The sequence below is a fragment of the Podarcis bocagei genome (genome assembly GCF_964188305.1).
Source record: "Podarcis bocagei genome assembly, chromosome: 17".
Taxonomy (NCBI): Eukaryota; Metazoa; Chordata; class Lepidosauria; order Squamata; family Lacertidae; genus Podarcis; species Podarcis bocagei.
In genome coordinates, this window is record NC_138143.1 from 20,008,404 (window position 1) to 20,026,373 (window position 17,970).

The window sequence follows — 17,970 nt, forward strand, 5'->3', positions numbered from 1 at the left end:
CACCGTCATGTGATAGACAACAATCCCATGACTGCAATCATGGAGCAGGAATTCTAACACCCTCTTTTCCCTCTGACCACTCATTGTCATCCCACCACCAATACCCAGACAGGGCAGGAAGGCACCCAGTTGCAGTCCTGTTTTATGCAGTAACCGAACGACAAAGGCGTCAAAGCTGTCCTTCCACCACATGTGATCCTAAATATTTGCTTTCCATGGCCATTTGCTGTTCCACGTAGCTGCACTGAAAGAGGGCACCTATAGCACACGACCATGGGCCCTTGGGTATTTTATTCTACTGGCATATATGTTGATAACATGGGAGTTTTCTCCAAGGATCACATCAGCTCTTTAATCTTCTCTTCTAGTTTTTTGGGACGAGCTCCAGTGATTTCAAAAATCTAGGACCAAAATAAAGAAATAAATAAATGAAAGCAATCAAAGCTCCAGGAATTTGGGAGAATCAACGGGTCCCATAGGGATTTGCTACCCATCTCCTCCCGGTCAGAGATTAGGTGACTCGTGACTGGATTTCTTTGGTAGCCCCCTTCCCAGAATGGCTCATTCCAGGGCAGAATCTGGCAGATTAGGGGCAGCCCAAGCCAGAATTTAGAGCACTAAACCGTGTTTCTAGGCCACAAATACCTTTTCTCCTTTCATGTAGAACTGGAATGTTGGCATGGCGACGATATTGCAAAGGTCAGCCACATCCTGGGGATGAGAGGTTGAACAATATGCCATATGGTCAAGGAACTAATTAAAATATGCTAGACATTCTGTAAGTATCTCTAACGAGAATGCCGGAGAAAGCAAAGTATGGTGTTTTATACCATATCTATCAGTGCTGCACCACACATTTCCTAAATTTTGATACTCCATTTGGAAGTATTGCATCTGAGCAGATTGCCTAAACGAAACAGGAACTATTCTTGCTAAACATTTGAATTGTTCAGATACTGTTTGATGCCATTTGGTTCCCCCGGCTGGTACTCTTCCCAGCATCGTTTTCTCTCAACTATCACCCTCATCCACTGTTATTATATGCGCTGCACTTTACAAAGTACAGTGGTACCTCAGTTTACGAACTTAATCTGTTCCGGAAGTCTGTTATTAAACCAAAGTGTTCTTAAACCAAGGTGTGCTTTCTCATGGAAAGTAATGGAAAATGGATTAATCCGTACCAGACAATGACAAACAACCCCTAAAACAGCAATTTAACATGAATTTCACTATCTAACGAGACCATTGATCCATAAAATGAAGGCAATATTCAATGTACTGGACTATAAAATAAATAAGACAGTATTATAGATGATTAAAATTATAATTATTATTATTTTCTTATATGCACTGATGATAGTCATTGTTTGGATGGGGGGCTTTTATCAATTTCTGCAGTCACACAATCAACTAGTAGCTGAACTGGGTTCCACACAGTCACAAAAACAAGACACAAAAACGAAGTCACAAGCCACAGTCCACAAAAACGAGCCACAGTCACAAGTCAGTCCATAAAATGATGAACAAGTCACTGTCAAAAAAATGAAAAAAGCCACACAAACAAAAACGCAAAAAAATAGCAAAGACAAAAGCTCCAAATATCACCTCTGTGTTGTGTGAATGCTCGGGACTCAACAGCTGACAGACTCAACTGGAAGCCTCTGATTAGCGGGAAACTCAATTTACAAATGGAACACACTCAACAGGAAGCGGAACATGTTCTTATTCCAAGGCAAAGTTCACAAACCAAAACACCTACTTCCGGGTTTGCAGCGTTCTTAATCCAAGTTGTTCATAAACTAAGCTGTTCTTAAACCAAGGCACCACTGTATAAGAGAGAGAGAAACAAATTCCTGCCCCAGGGCCAAACCAGACTTGATATTATCTATGAATGCACACTTTTTTTCGGAGGGATTATGTGAATAGCTGCTGAAAGCCTGCACATCGGTGGAAATAGGCAGTTTGGAATCTTTCTGAGTCTGAGATACAATGCTAGGCTATATAGATGGACAATTGTAACTTTATTCCTGCTCAGAGATTTCAAAACTGCATTTACGCTTCTCCATACATGCTTAAAGAAGAGAGAGAGAGAGAGCAAAATAATTAAGGTTGGCTTTTTGCTCCCTAGTCTTATTTGTTTAATTTTCCTGCCTGTTCTTTACAGATGAGTTTCTAAGTGTACGTGGTCTATTGATAACTAGGGGTATAAAGCTGTCATCTATCAGTAAAAAATAAAAAGTCACATAGTTGTTGTGTTGGGAGTTTTAATTATGAAAATGATTACATACCCCCTGCCAGAGGGGAGCCTTTATTGCAGAAAAAGGTTACCCACCCCTGTTTTAAAGGCTCCTGTTGAAAACAATACCAGACTAAATGAACCCCTGGCTTGATCTAGAAAGTCTTGCTTTGTAGTTACACTCTAACAGAAATTCTCGACGTCATCTGGTTTTGGTAGCTTACCTCTGCCAAGTCCACATCAACAATGCAGAATAGCACATTTTCGTACCGAACAGCCAACTCCTACAGAACAAAATTAAACAAATCTATTAGTTAGCAGACACAGACAAATGTTCTGGCCTGAAAACACGACTACATTCTTTTTTTGGCTCAAAAGCCCTTCAGTTTGAGAGATAATTGCACATTGATATCTTTTTCATATATATATCTAGGCCAGAGCTGGGGAACGTGACATGTTTTATAGGAGAGATCCCTAATTCTATCTGACGGAGTGGAGAAGCAACAAGACTTGCTTGCTCTAGCTTCTTGAGAGAAGAGAGGTCCAAAATACGTCTCTCTCGAGAGGAAGGCATGAAGAAGGAAGGGAAGTGGGGAGCAAGTAACCCTAAGAGTATCAGGCTAACACCGAAGGGATATCAGCACAGATCAGCACAAGAAGGACAGTCTAGGAAGCTGGGACAATCCTCTCTTTCCCCGCTGCTGTCCAAACGCATCAGCCTACAGTACAAACTGACACCTCCAAGAACCTCACACCTGATGTCAGATGTGACACCAGGAGCTCAGAGCTCAGTATGGTCAACAGGATGATTACACTCCGCTCTATCTCAATACCATCTGAATCAACTGAGGCTGGACCTTTGTGACATCAGGTGGAGGACAGGTATGGGACAACTGGGAGCTTAAGGTTCCTTGGCAAGGGGGGCTTTCTGATTAGCAGTGACAGAGAGCCCCCCTGGAATGGCCACACGAATAATCCTAGGGCAGCTGAGGGAGTTTGCCCCCTTGAAGGCACACTCCCTACCGTATCTGGTTTCCCACCTCTGATCTCCACCCGTTTCAGCCTGGCTAAAGGCCTCCGTTTGGCACTTAAACAGCCTTAGTCACTCTGGTTGAGGGTGTATCATAAGAGAACCTAGGGAAGTGCACACTCAGCTGCGCTTGAGACCATCAGCCATGGTATCTTTCTGAAGAGGCTCTGCAGGTGGAGACTCAGAGGCACAGTGGTTGCACTCCTACGTGCAGGACTGCTTGCAGAAAATGGCACTGAGGGGCTTCTGCTCAGCTTCCTGGCAGTTGTGCTATGGGGTCCCCACGTGGTTCCCTCTTGTCCGCTATGCTGGTTGGCATCTACATCATCATCATCAAACCTTTTATTGGCATCACATACAACATCCAAAACAAATCAGCACAGAATTACTACTTCCCCAGTGGCACAAAACATTTGCTAAAAGGAAGGAGGCAGGGCAGTCTATCGTCACATCTGTTGGTCTCCAGGGAGATCAGAGGTCTGCAGTGCATTTCGATGACAAAAAAACCAAATAGAGATATTTAGCCACTAAACTTGGTGAGCTCCTGGTCATTCCCCAGTAATAGAAAATGTATGACCTCTGACTCTGGTTTACATTTTGGGATGCAGAGTTGATCTAGAAATTGCTGGTGGAGATCAGCATATAGTTTACAATTGAGAACCATATGTTTGAGAGTTTCCACCAGGTGGTCTTCACATGGGCAAGTTCTTTCTCCTTCCACCCTGCCTGAGAACCTTCCCCAAAGGAGGTTTGATGGATTTAAATTAAACCTGGCCAGTGAAAATGCCCTTCTTTCTTGCAGGTGAAGCAGAAATTCAAGGTAATTATGGTTAGTTTCATGTGCCCAAGAAAGTTGGCATCTACATGAAGCCCCTAGGTTGAGTCATCTGAGAGTTTGGGGCTCAGCATTGTCGACAGACTGATAACTTTCTGCTCTGTCTCTACATCATCTGAACCAGGCATGGCTGGACAGATTCTGGACCTTTGTCTGGAGGTGGTGATGTGTCAAAACAAGCTGATTCCTGAGAAGATGGAGGTGCTGTTGGTGGACCAGAGTTCATATGTGGGAATTGGGCAATGACCTTTTTTAGGATAGAGTTGCGCTCATCCTGAAGAGGCAAGTTAATTGTCTGGGGACACTCCTTGATCCAGTGCTATCACTTGAAGCCCAAGTGGCTCAATGTTCCTAATTAGCTAACCAGAAATTGATTTTGGAACGAGCCAGGTCTTCTGCCTCTGTAAATCTCAGTGATCTCCTTTTTTCACAGGGCTATTCACTCAATAGACACCATCCAGAAAATTATTCCCAACTAAGTCTAATTGGAAAATGGTACCCTCCAGAAGAATACCATGGCTGGGGGTATCTGGCTGATGGTATCAAGAGCTGCTGAGTGGAATGGGACACAGCTCATTCTTAGTCATGTTTACTTGGAAGGAGTAAATTGATTTCAAATGAACTTCTTAATGACAACACTTGCTTTGGAATTCATTTCTTTGGAATGCCACAAGACTCTTCATGGCTTTCATTGGAAAGGTCCTTGGGTTTTATGGTTGGGGACATGAATCAGATTCAGCCCAATCCTAGCTATATTTACTTGAAGGCAAGCCACACTGACTTCAACAAGGCTTAAGTCAGGAGTGACTAACTTTGACTGGACTGCATCCGGGGAGCCTTTCAGGCGAATAGAACAAAGAATCTTGTGACAGCTTTACCGGTAAGAGTTTCATTTTGGCATGAGCTTTCCGGTGAATGCGAGTTCCTCAGAATACAACTTGAAAACCTCTGCTCTCAAACAAAGCCCTACAATTACCACTTCAGCCTTCACCTACATCTTCTGAACCTCCTTCAAATCTATACATCTACTAAAGGTCCAGAAGCCTTGTCCTCTTCTTCACCTGGCCACCCAAAGCCCTAGTCCACATTTCCCAGTTGTACACGACGGACAGCCTTGGCAGTAGAGGGTTTCTGAACTGAACGCAAAAGTTCCACTTTGAGCAAGCAGAACAAAGCAAAGAAGCAAAGTAGGGTAATGCAAGGCAAGAGTTCAGGGTTCAAGAGCACCCTAGAGAGCTCATAAGTTGAGCCCAGGCTGGAGACTCAATAACAACAACTCCCATCCACTGACTATGGTGGCAAGGACTGATGGAAGTAGGAGCCCAGGAACATCAAAAGAGCTGCAGGTTCCTTTGCCCAGGAAGTAGTCCCACATATCTGGAATATGTGTTACCCTTGCATTACCTACCACCTCTTTTAATCTACACCACAGAAGTACTTTTATCCTATGCATCTGGTGACAACTTCATATACTGTGAAGTTATGAGGTCTGAAACAGATGAAGTCTTGCCGTTCACATTTTTTTTTACGGAAACAGATTTTAATTCAAACCCTTCATTATTAGTGTTTGCTTGATTAAGACCATTGCCAAGCAACAAATGAGAACGGATGGGATGGCACTTACAGGGAGACAGACACGTGAGCCAAACAGTGAGCATGAGTGAAAACAAGAGGCAGACAATTCGTAATTCTTCACATGGAGGGGACAGGCATCATTTGTAGGTTCTTCTATAATGAAATTATCTTTCCCGAGCGCAGCTGACATTCCACCACCACATGACCTTGTGAGTGGAAGTTGACTAAGATGGTTTTTGATCCCTCTCTCTCACTGGCTCAAGGGCAAAGTGATAAGTTCTGGAATATCTCTTTGTGTCAGAATCTTGCAAAAGAGATCAGGGCTCCCGTGGCTTTTAATAGTGCAGAAGGTACTGAAACAAAAAACAAATGGCAGAATTCAACTGTGCTGTTGCAGGCGACTCGACTCCTTCCCTTTCATTCCTTTGTGTGCCCCTCATGCCCCCTAAATTTGCTCTGGTGGGTTGGGGGAAACATCAGAACATGATGTTCCCACAACATGGGTGTAAGGGATCCTATATTGTAAGGGGTGGGCGGGTGGGGGAAGCAAAATATCTCAACACAAAGATATCGCTGTAAAGTGGCAGCTCTACGTCAGAGATAACATGTGCTTTACACTAGACTTGTATTGTTGGTGTTTACATGCCCACCAACATTTCTGGGATGAAAAAAGAGATGTCCTACTGTATTATTATTATTATTATTATTATTATTATTATTATTATTATTATACTTTGTCCATCTGGTTGGCTTGTCTCAGCCACTCTGGGCAGCTTCTAGCAGCACATATAAAAACATAATAAGATGTCAAACAGAAACTTCCTGAAACAGGGCTGCCTTCAGATGTCTTCTAAAAGTTGTGTTCTTTATCTCCTTGACATCTGAGGGGAGGGCATTCCACAAGGAGGGTGCCACTACCAAGATGGCCCTCTGCCTGGTTCCCTGTAGCTTCACTTCCAGCAGTGAGTTATCCACTCTCTCATATGTTTATACCCTGCCCATCTGACTGGGTTGCCCCAGCCACTCTGGGTGGCTTCCAACATATATAAAAACATAATAAAACATTAAGCATTAAAGAAAAAACCTATACAGGGCTGCGTTGAGATGGCTCGGGGGTCAGATAACTCCATACCCTCAATCATTTCCTCCAAAGAAAATCAGGACATCCTACCATATCCTCCAACATTTCTCCGATGAAAATAGGGACATCTTAAGGAAATGCAGGACATTCTGGGGTCAAATCAGAAACTGGGATGGCTTCTGTAAATCTGGGACTGTCCCTGGAAAATAGGGACACCTGGGGAGTCTGTGTTTAAAGAGGGTTTTGGCGGCCTTTTTAATGACTTGGGGATCTATGGAGTGAGCCGGCACTGTTTGTATCCTTTAACTGACAATTTTGGCCAGGAAGATGTGCAGCAACATTTGGCTGACGTACTGAACATGCTTCTCTAGAAGCTGCCTTTTAAATCATTCAGCAGAATCACCCAAGGACCTTTGACTTTGATTCATTAACAAGCAAACACCATATCTCTCTTCACTTTTTAAGTGCTTTGCTAAAAGCCCTTTGTTGCAATCTCTGGAACTTTCCCGGGAAGACACATTAGCAACTTGCTCTCCACCTAAACTGCAATTTGGCTGCTTCACAATATCAGATGCCTATATTTCTGACTTCGTTATTATCCCTCGAGTGCCTGTAGGTATCCCATCACCCACCGAGAGGTGTTCCTGGTGCCAAGGTAGTCCTCTGCTTAAAAGAGTAAGCAATAACAAATGATATACAATGAATTGAAGAAAATGTTGAAAATAACATTTGTTAAACAACCAGAAGCCTTCCTGTTAGGTATTTTAGGTCAAGATCTGCTGAAAGAGAAGAGGACATTATGTATGCTACTACGACGGTGAGAATTCTGATAGCACAAAACTGGAAGACTGGAGAAATTCCAACAAAAGAACAATGGCAAGAGAAATTGATGAATTATTCAGAACTGGCAAAACTGATGGACAGGCTACAAGAAAAGGACACCAGTGACTTTGAAAAAGAGTGGGAACCTTTTATAATATATTTGCAGAAACAAAGAAAGAACATCGACTTGATGGCAGGATTTAAATAAACACAATGGCAGGTTCTGGTGAAATCTCTCTCCCAAGAAGCTCACAGTGTAAAGTCTGAGAGGTGAGGAGAATGAAACAATAGATGGAATGATAAGAGGTTGAGGCAAGGGATGAATATGAGGAACTAATTCTTTTTTTGTTTGGGGCTGAGGATTCAGAGATAAGCCAAAGACTAGGATTCAGAGATAAGCCAAAGACTAGGAAAGGTGTGTTCTGAGCAGAGGTTTGAAGGAAGCAACATGGAGACAACATGGGAAGCATGTTGAGGTATAGAAGATAGCAAAGGACTGTAGCTCAGTGGTAGAAGAAGATTCCAGATTCAATCCCTGTCATCTCCAGTGTTAAAATGAAACAGGTAAGAGGTGATGTGAAAGAACTTAGGCACCAAGTTAGACAGATGTGAGCTGGTGCAAGACAGCCTTCAACGATCCCAAGGGAGACTCGGCCCAGTTGCAAAGCAAAATCAGGACAGCAATGGAACCACATTTTCTCCTTGTACCGCGGAAGGTCCGTAACGGCAACACGAGACTTACTTACGTGAACCAAAGGACGGATCATTTTGCAAGGCCCACACCATTTTGCTGAAAAGTCGACAACCACCAGTTTGGGTCCTGCATTCTTTAGTAGATCGTTGAATTCTTTCTGTTTGGAAAGCGAGGGCACAGGCAGTCAGCAGATGAGCCAGTCACATAGCACAAGAAGGGGGGAACCTCTGGACCAGGGACTGACCGTAACCCTCTAGGGCTCTCTTATCTGGCCCTCAGGACTCTCCCCAGGGCCATACCCCTTCACCAGGTTACCCCTTCCCCCTGACTGGTCCCACTCTACGACCTCCTCAGGTGATTTTAGCCTGGCTGGGATGTGAACCTGAACTGAGATAATTCTCCTTATTTGCCTGTGTAGATGGAAAGGGTGTTTTTGTGTGGAAACTTCTGACTTTAAATAACCAGCTGCACATTTTTGTCGGTGGGCCCCCTCTCCACTGGCATTCAGTCCCCCCAAATGTTCCTCATGACCTCTTTAACTGAAAATGGTTCCCTTCCTCTAAAATAGCAGGAGTTACAAATACACCCAGATATTTGATCTCCGTGTTCCTTAAGAGGATGATTTTTTACCACCCCCAAACTATGCCTTTTATCACAGATATTTTCTATTGTACAACTTTTTATTTTGTTTACTGTTCTTTGAACCAAGACTATACGATAATCACTTCCTTCTTTGTAAAGACTGAGTCAGCTCTGGATCATAGATAAGGGGCTATTTTGGGTCAGGATTAAATCACACATCGGCAAACTCAGGCTGTGCAACTACAGCTGATTTAGTGCCCTTGTGCAACTGCTTCACCCAAAGATTAGACTTTTCCTGATAAAGAAAGTGAAAGAAAGTGAGGGGGAAATGTGCTGAAAAGTGTGGGGTAACTTTGTATAACCACCTCAACAGCAAATCAAAATGAATGCTCAGCAATTAGATGGTGTCATCTAACTTCCTCACAAATATTATGCCAGTGAATCAGAATGAATGCTCAAAAAACAGGTTTGTCCGGATGTAACCTAGGCCAATACCCATGGTCAAAGAGAAAGAAGAATTAGATGCCACATCAAAGAACACAGATGAAGAGAACTGTTTTGCCAAGTTGCCCCAATACAGGAGAAAGTTCACCCAAAACCGGAGTTGAGTTTTCTGCAAAACTGCTCCATCATGATTGGACCAAAAGCAAGACCCAGTATGTTTTAAAATGATAAATTGTGATTCTTTTCTTTCTTTCTTTTCTTTTCTTAAAAACTTACCTCTTGCTTATGATGACGTGCTAAGTGACTAAGAATCAGGACTGCAACCTATAGCCACTTTTCTCGCAGGAAGCTTCACGGAACTCAAGGGGGATTTGCTTTTGAGAAGACATGGCTATGATTGCCTGTTGAGTTCTAAAGATACAGGCTCAGCTAGGGCTGCCATATTTCAAAAAGTGAAAATTTGGACAGTGTATTTTTTTCTCTCTTCAAAATTGCAAAGAAGACATGGGCTGCCATACGCCTGGATTTTTCCTGATGTTTCGGCGATTTTTGTCCGGACACTGCTTGCAGCTGCAGTATTCCGGATATGTCAGGGAAATTCCAGGCGTATGGCAACCCTAGGTTCAGCAGTTTACAAGGCACTGAGCAATCTGACATCATGAGCATCTTTGCAAATGGCTAAAATGCATAATTCTGTTTCACCCATCACCGTGTCCAGAAAGGGGGTGAGGGTGGGGGAGTGAGAGGGGGGAAATGCTTATTCATCAATTTCTGCAGATTTGGCCAGCTCTGGCTGAATTTCTTCCAGAAATGGCTTTCAATGAAACGTCAAGCTAATTCTATAGTAGCATGAATTCAAACACTTGCCCGATTGTGTATATTCGGTAGCACCGCAGATTCCTCCATTACGTCCTCTTCAAGCTATTTTCTCCCCCACAATTTTTATCATCAGCAAGTGATTCAAAGTCAGATCAGGTTGCCAGGATGCTTTTATGACATAAAGCGTGCCAGCTCAAACCCTCTCAATATTCAGCTATACAATTACTTCTGATGGCCAAGCAAGATGTTGGCTTTCATGGAGGGGCTCCTAGCTGTCCCTGGGGAGGGTCTGGAGCGGGTTGCATTCAGGGCCGGATTTCGGTTTGATGAGGCCCTAAGCTACTGAAGGTAATGGGGTCCTTTACAGTGGTACCTCAGGTTAAGTACTTAAATCATTCCGGAGATCCGTTCTTAACCTGAAACTGTTCTTAATCTAAAGCACCACTAATGGGGCCTCCTGCTGCCACCGTGCCGCCAGAGCACGATTTCTGTTCTCATCCTGAAGCAAAGTTCTTAACCTGAGGAATATTTCTGGGTTAGCGGAGTCTGTAACCTGAAGCCTATGTAACCTGAAGCGTATGTAACCCGAGGTACCACTGTATATGTACAGCTGTCCTTTGTCAACAACAAATTGTTGCTGTTTTTTGTGTTGAATATATGCTATATGGCTATTTAGGGACCCAATAGGTATCTAAAGCCATTTGCCCATGTTGCCATGCAACTAGTCCATGCAGAATGTAGACTCCCTATATATAGAAATGAGCAAACCAGTGATATTTTAGGGAGCAGGCTAGCAGGCGGGACCCATGACTTACACCATAGGAGCCTACACAACACAAAACACTGCTGCTATATGTAGGTGTTATTTTTTGTTTTTTATCTTATATTTTAGAAATGTACATCCAGGTATTTTTTCTTTCATTTTTTCCGGGGGTGGGGCAAGAGAGTGGGCCCCTAAGCTATAGCTTGTTTAGCTTATACGTAAATCTGGCACTGGTTGCACTCACTCTGGGGTTAAAAGCCCTGTTGAATTGAACACATTTTGTGGGGAGAGATTTGCTGAGGTTTAGGTTGTTGAGGCCTTGTTCTTAATCCTTACAGATTCTTGACTCCATCAACAGTTACGGCTTTATAGGAAACGAGGTCCAAATGTTATACTTGCCTCATGACGTACAGAGTTTCCACGTGGTGTTTGCTAGGTTGCAGTGTCTATCGTGTGCAGGTGGCTTGCTGAGGCTCCGATTTTCCGTTTCAGAAATTCCCTCATAACTTGGCACTTTTTCCTGTTTGTGTGAAATTAGGCAGACGAACCTTAATACAAGTAGAGAGTAGATAAAAATACACCCACTGAAGAGGAATGGGTAGTCAAATTGTGCGAGTACTTGGAGCTCGCAAAGCTGACAGATGTAATAAGAGATAAACCTAAAAAAAACTGGTGAAAGAAGAATGGGAATGTTTAAATAATTATTTCAGGGACAAGGGCTCAACAAGAAAGATCTGGCTATGTTTAGAATGATACCGCATAGAGAAATGTTCCCTGATACCAAGATGAGGGATTCCTTTGGAATGCAGATAGAGATAATTGATAAGAATAATTATCTGTTGTGAGCTTGAAGGAAGTGTACAATAGATGAGCTTTCCTGCTTTGGCCCATCTTCCTTTTTCTTTTTCTCTCCCCCCCCCCTATTTTTCTTTTTTCTTTTCTTTTATATTTCCCATAGTTGCTTATGTTCTGTGTCATGTACTTCGATATTTTTTGTGGTTTTTTGTAGTTTTTTCATTATTATTAAGGAATTTTCCTTTGTAATTTTGGTTGTCTATATTTATATGTACCTGTTTAAAGCAAAATAAAAGTTAAAAAAACAACAAGCAGAGAGCCTCTTCCTTCGCCCAATTTCAAGTAATTCCCCTTCCCAACTATCGGGGCAGACTTTGGTACTCTTTCATAATATGTTATTTATTTATTTGTTTGTTTGTTTATACTTTTCAAATTTATATATTTCATTCGTTTTACAATCCATTTATCATTTCAGAATTTGACTTTCTTCCCCCTCTTTCTGCGGTTCCTTAAATTTATTTTTTAATATCTTCTGCACATCCAATTCACTTAACATGCTCATTTAGTTATCTACTATAAATATATACTCTTATAAAACTGCAGGTTATTACAATAATCCTGCTAATGTTTTTATCTGTTTGCAGTTTATCTATAAACATTCAATAAACCATTTCCATTCTTTTGTTAAAAGTTTGTTATCTTGATTTCTTATTCTTCCGGTAAGTTTCGCCATTTCTGCATAGTCCATAAATTTTTGTATCCATTCTTCCTTTACTGGGACTTCTTCTTCTATCCATTGTGGGGCAAGTAACATTCTTGCTGCAGTAGTAGCATACATAAATAAATTTCTATACAATTTATATATAATTCCCAAAAGAAAACCTTCTGGTTGTTGTTGTTTTTTTTTGGTTTTTGGGTAAAAGTTATTTTGAACATCCTTTTCAATTCATTATATATCATTTCCCAGCAAGCTTTAGTCTTACTACAAGACCACCACAAATGATAAAAAGAACCTTCTTTCTCTTTACATTTCCAACATTTGTTTGATTTAGATTTACCGTATTTTTTGCTCTATATGACTCACTTTTTCCCTCCTAAAAAGTAAGGGGCAATGTGTGTGCGTCTTATGGAGCGAATGCAGGCTGCATAGCTATCCCAGAAGCCAGAACAGAAGGGGGGTTGCTGCTTTCACTGCACAGCGATCCCTCTTGCTGTTCTGGCTTCTGAGATTCAGAATATTTTTTTTCTTGTTTTCCTCCTCCAAAAACTAGGTGCATCTTGTGGTCTGGTGCATCTTATAGAGCGAAAAATACGGTATACATTTCTGCCAGTTTACTTGGTGTTACTCTTTCATAATATGGCAGCCTTTGCACAGCCAAAATTTGGCACCCTGAATCAGATCTTCTCAGTCACAACAATTACAATATAGTGGCAATCTAACCAAGAATTGGCTGGGTACCTATTCTACATACAGTCTAATGAGCATTATAGTTCATTATAGTTCAGGCCCTCTTCATATGGTAAACCGGCCTTTGCTGTTGGGATCTGCCATTCTAAAAGGTCCGATATACAGTGGTACCCCGCAAGACGAACGCCTCGCGAGACGAAAAACTCGCAAAACGAAAGGTTTTTTCGTTTTCGAGTTGCCTCGCAAGACGAATTTCCCTATGGGCTTGCTTCGCAAAACAAAGCTTGCCCCGGGGACAGCGGGTCTTCTCTTTTGAAGCAAGGGGCGGCGGGGAGAAGCGATCTTCTCCCCGCAGCCCCAGGTCCGGGGACAGCGGGAAGCGCTTCCCGCTGCCCCCGGACCTCTTTTGAAGCAAGGGGCTGCGGGGAGATCGCTTCTCCCCAGCTGCCCCCACCGCCCGGCTTCGGAACGCTGCTCCGAAGCGGGGCGGGGGGGCGGGAACACCTGCCCCAGCCGCCCGGCTTCGGAACGCTGCTCTGAAGCGGGGCGGGGGGGAGGGAACACCTGCCCCCGCCGCCCGGCTTCGGAACGCTGCTCCGAAGCGGGGCGGGGGGGGGGCGGGAACACCTGCCCCAGCCGCCCCGCTTCGGAACGCTGCTCCGAAGCGGGGCGGGGGGGGAGGGAACACCTGCCCCCACCGCCCGGCTTTGGAACGCTGCTCCGAAGCGGGGCGGGCAGGAACACCTGCCCCAGCCGCCTGGCTTCGGAACGCTGCTCCGAAGCGGGGCGGGGGGCGGGAACACCTGCCCCAGCCGCCTGGCTTCGGAACGCTGCTCCGAAGCGGGGCGGGGGGGAGGGAACACCTGCCCCCACCGCCCGGCTTCGGAACGCTGCTCCGAAGCGGGGCGGGGGGGCGGGAACACCTGCCCCAGCCACCTGGCTTCGGAACGCTGCTCCGAAGCGGGGCGGGGGGCGGGAACACCTGCCCCCACCGCCCGGCTTCGGAACGCTGCTCCGAAGCGGGGCGGGGGGGCGGGAACACCTGCCCCAGCCACCCCGCTTCGGGACGCTGCTCCGAAGCGGGGCGGGGGGGCGGGAACACCTTCTGAAGGCGGGCAGGGGGCGAAAGTCTTTCTCCCCCCGCCTGCCTTCCCAGGGGCTTTTAAATCGCCCCGGACAGCGGAGAAGTCCTCCGCTGTCCCGGGCGATTTTAAAATGCCGCCCACCAGCATTTTAAGATCGCCCGGACAGCGGAGAAGTCCTCCGCTGTCCCGGGGTTTTTTAAAATGCTGGGGGTGGGAAGAAAAGCCCTTGTCCCCCCCCCCCAGCCTTCAGAAGAGGTCCGGGGACAGACTGTCCCCGGACCTGGTCCGAAGGCGGTTTCCCTAGGAACGCATTAATTGATTTTCAATGCATTCCTATGGGAAACCGTGCATCGCAAGACGAAAAACTCGCAAGATGAAGAGACTTGCGGAACGAATTAATTTCGTCTTGCGAGGCACCACTGTAAATCCTTTGATATTTGCAACTGCAGGTTTCAAGGTACCTGACTTGTTTTATTTATGCAACGTGTTTATTATGTGGGGAAATGGTGATGCCCCACCTCTTGAGGTTAAACATTCAGACATTAAATCACAGAGCACACGGCAGAAGATCTGAAAGAAGGTGCTTTGAAAGTGGAAGCCACTCAGAAGACAACTGCAATCCCCCAACTTTCCCATCCCTACAGCAAATCAAGGCCTTGTAATTGGAAATAAATAAAGGTTTTGTAACTTTAATGAAGGATGGGCTGAACCTTCAAAAGCAAGTTAGTTTTCTAGGTGTGAGGAATCTGGCTAGAATTATAATAATTATTATGATGTGCTCCAATCCCTTATCTTTAGGAGTGTCATGAAAGAGGCCATCTAGTTTCTACAATGGTAAGGAAGCTTGAAGGAATTGGGTTTAGAAACGAATGAATAGGACCCTCAATGGGATAGATCAGTGCTGAGCTCTAAAGAGAAGCATCTTGGTGGAGCACTTTAAGTTGTCAGCTCTGCAGTGTGTATCATCAGTTCAGGTGCTGGTAAACAGAGGTGATGTAAGGTTGGAGAATCCATTAAGTTTTAATGGAAGTATTATAGGAAGCAGAAAGGAGACGGACAGCTTCCATTTACTTTCCTTTCTTGGAACTCTCGTTCACCTCAGAACGGCTCTTAAACCTGAGTCATAGCTGTGTGGGAATGGTCTCTGCATGGCTGCTTCTCCCATAACACCCCAGTAATATACCTTCTATTAGGGGAAATGGCTTGCAAAATATGCACATATTAATAAAATAAATGTATCAGGAGAAATTCACACTAAAATGCTGTGGAATTTTCGTGAGGATTATTTATTTATTTTTAACATCCGCAGTGCTGCAGAAATGTGGAGAATTGAATTTAAGATTAGAAAAACAAGGGACTGAGAGAAATAAAAACCGGCCTATTTGTCCTTTCCTAGCAACATGATAATGACCTCCTGTGGACAGATGTTTCACAACTGGCGCCCTGCATAACCACAACCTGCCTGAGACTCTGCCTTTTGCCTGACCTGGGTACCAGAATTTTGAAATAAAAAGTCCATACCTGTCAACCGCCCTGGGGAAAAACGAGGCAGTTTTTTCTCGCGAGAGGACAGCTGCCAAAATGGCCGCCACAATTTTGCACGATTTTGGGCTGTGCTTTTTTCGGGCGTGGCGTTCAAAAACACATATTTTGAGGAAGGTACGAAAGTCAGGAACTCTTGTTGAGCCACAGAGGGCTGTAAAGGTACCAGCAATTCTGAGAAAACCCAAAAGAATTAAAAAAAAGAAAATGTGTGAGAGTCTCCTGGAGTGAAGGATGACACCTCCTTATGCCATCCTCCTATCCGATATTAAAAGGATTTGTTAGTTAGCCAACACTTCATAGTGCAAATGTAAAGAGGCTTTATTTATTGATATAGGACCATCTCTGTGCATGGCACTTAAATTCTTAAGAAACAACAGATGAAGAAGGGAGAGCAATGGAAGGGAAGATGCTTATACTGTTGGCTTCAATTTCCCTCTGATTTCACAATAGGAGAAAGTTAAGCATTGAAGTCAATGGGACTCCGTACTGCCCACTTTGTTAAAATCCTGTTTTTCTCACAATGTAACTTGCAGTAAACAACTCACCATAAGTCAAACAGGTCTTACTGCTTAAATGCATTGGAACTTTTAATATTATTCTGCTGATAGTGATCTGCTCAGCACATTTCTTCTTTTAGCGGTGAGTGTCAACCATTTCCTGCTGTTTGAAATGTCTCCGGGAGTTTAAAATTAATGTGAGAACTTTCCCCCAGGGCTGTGTAAATGCTACCATTTTGCAGGAGTGCAAAATGTGGTCCTGGATGGAGATTTGGGCTTCCTAGGAATTTCAGCTTTCATTTCTTTTTAGAAAGGCAAGATCTAGACCTTATGCTGTGAAGATATATACTTGAAGGTGTGGATGTGTTACATACTGTAATCAGAGCTGTCTTTCCTATTGGGCTTACAGGCACCTTGCACCAGGGCGCTGGCCTCTCAGGGGCGCCCCAGCGAGTGGGGGAGCTGCGCGGCTTTGCCGGTGGCCTCCCCTTTCCCTGCACGCCCGGCAGCTGTGCCCCGCCAACTATATGGCTGGTGGGCGTGCAGCTTCTGTGGGGAGAGCGATCCCCACAGAGGCTTGGGAAAACGTTGACAACTGTGGGGAAGGTGGGTGGCACCTGTCATGGTATTGATGGAGAATGAAGGGGAAGAGGAGAGACAGGCAGAGGAAGGGGGGCCAGAAGTGACGGTGGAGGAAAGAAGGGAAGGGAAGGGAAGGAGGAGGGACAGCTCACAGATGTTGGGACAGAGCCTCAACACCGCACAGGAAGTTCTGGCACGGACAGTGAAGCAATGCCTGTTCCATCTGCCCAGGAAAGGAGGGTGTTAAAGAGGAGGGGACAGAGACATCACATGAGAATTCCACGCCTTTTCTGCTGGAAAAAGGGCAGGCGTAAGGCACTCCAAGAATTTGAGCCGGAAGATTCAGATGCATGATTGTACGTGCTGCTTGTACATATGTAAAATAAAGGACGTATATATGTATCTCTGAGTGAGCAGAGGTATTTCTTGCGAAGAGCGTTCACCAGCCATCACAGCACCAGAGGGATCTTTGCACCACGGTGCCAGATATGCTTAAGACGGCCCTGACTGTAATCTCAGAAACCAGAGATATAGCCAAGTAACATTTCCAGGGGTTGTGAATGGGCCTTTAGGGCATCTGGCATGCTTCCTGCCATAGCAAGTAAAACCAGCATAAATTATGCACATCAACAGTTTGTTGTTGTTTTTTATAGCAGAACAATTTAACCTAACATGGAATCATGCAAATTTGCTTCAAATGTACTTTAGAGGTAAAGTATGTACGTAGCCTTAAAAATGAGAGTGATGCAGAGCTCTTTGTGTTGTCAGGGTGTAATTATTACGTCTGTCTTATTTCGGAATATTGTCACTATCACTAATGCAACAGAGCCTAAAGGAAGGAATAAATTAAGGGAGTGTTGTAGCCTGTCCTGTGAGACATGGGAGTGAGCCAGCTAAACCCCTCCTGTCATCTTCACTGTTGCCGCCAAGTGGATGTCTTTATTTCCTGGATGCCTCCATTGAAACAGTGCTGAAACCTCCATTTTTCTGTCCTTTCCTAAGGGCTTCCATCCTGATGCCCAACATGGCTGTTTGGTCCAAGTGGCTGGCCACAAGAGATGCTGTAACCCAGATGGAATTCCCATCGAACAACCAAACAGCGCAAGAGCCTAGTGCTCAATGTTTGCTGTGGATGAGCAACAAGCGGGAGGCGCTATGGTCTTAACCACTGAGCCTC

The 17,970-nt window shown here is 44.4% G+C and overlaps 1 protein-coding gene across 1 annotated transcript; it reads right to left on the reverse strand.

Moving 5' to 3' along the window:
* Window positions 1-274: 274 nt before the first annotated feature.
* Window positions 275-10,259, reverse strand: LOC308576983 (thioredoxin-like). The gene is made up of 5 exons (XM_081177117.1): window positions 10,163-10,259; window positions 8,326-8,426; window positions 2,461-2,520; window positions 646-711; window positions 275-401 (listed from the first exon to the last, which is right to left on the reverse strand). Exons 1-5 carry the CDS (start codon window positions 10,203-10,205, stop codon window positions 339-341), a joined length of 333 nt encoding a protein of 110 aa, XP_081033243.1. The 5' UTR covers window positions 10,206-10,259; the 3' UTR covers window positions 275-338.
* Between the last annotated feature and the right edge of the window lie 7,711 nt (window positions 10,260-17,970).

Bases quoted from the DNA above. Each gene is read 5' to 3' on its own strand.
- LOC308576983 (XM_081177117.1), bottom strand. From the start codon at position 10,205: ATGGAGGAATCTGCGGTGCTACCGAATATACACAATCGGGCAA. The intron at 8,427-10,162 runs GTGTTTGAATTC...CCAAACAGAAAG, and splicing joins GAATATACACAATCGGGCAA to AATTCAACGATCTACTAAAG. The intron at 402-645 runs GTATTTGTGGCC...TTTTGGTCCTAG, and splicing joins TCTACATGAAAGGAGAAAAG to ATTTTTGAAATCACTGGAGC.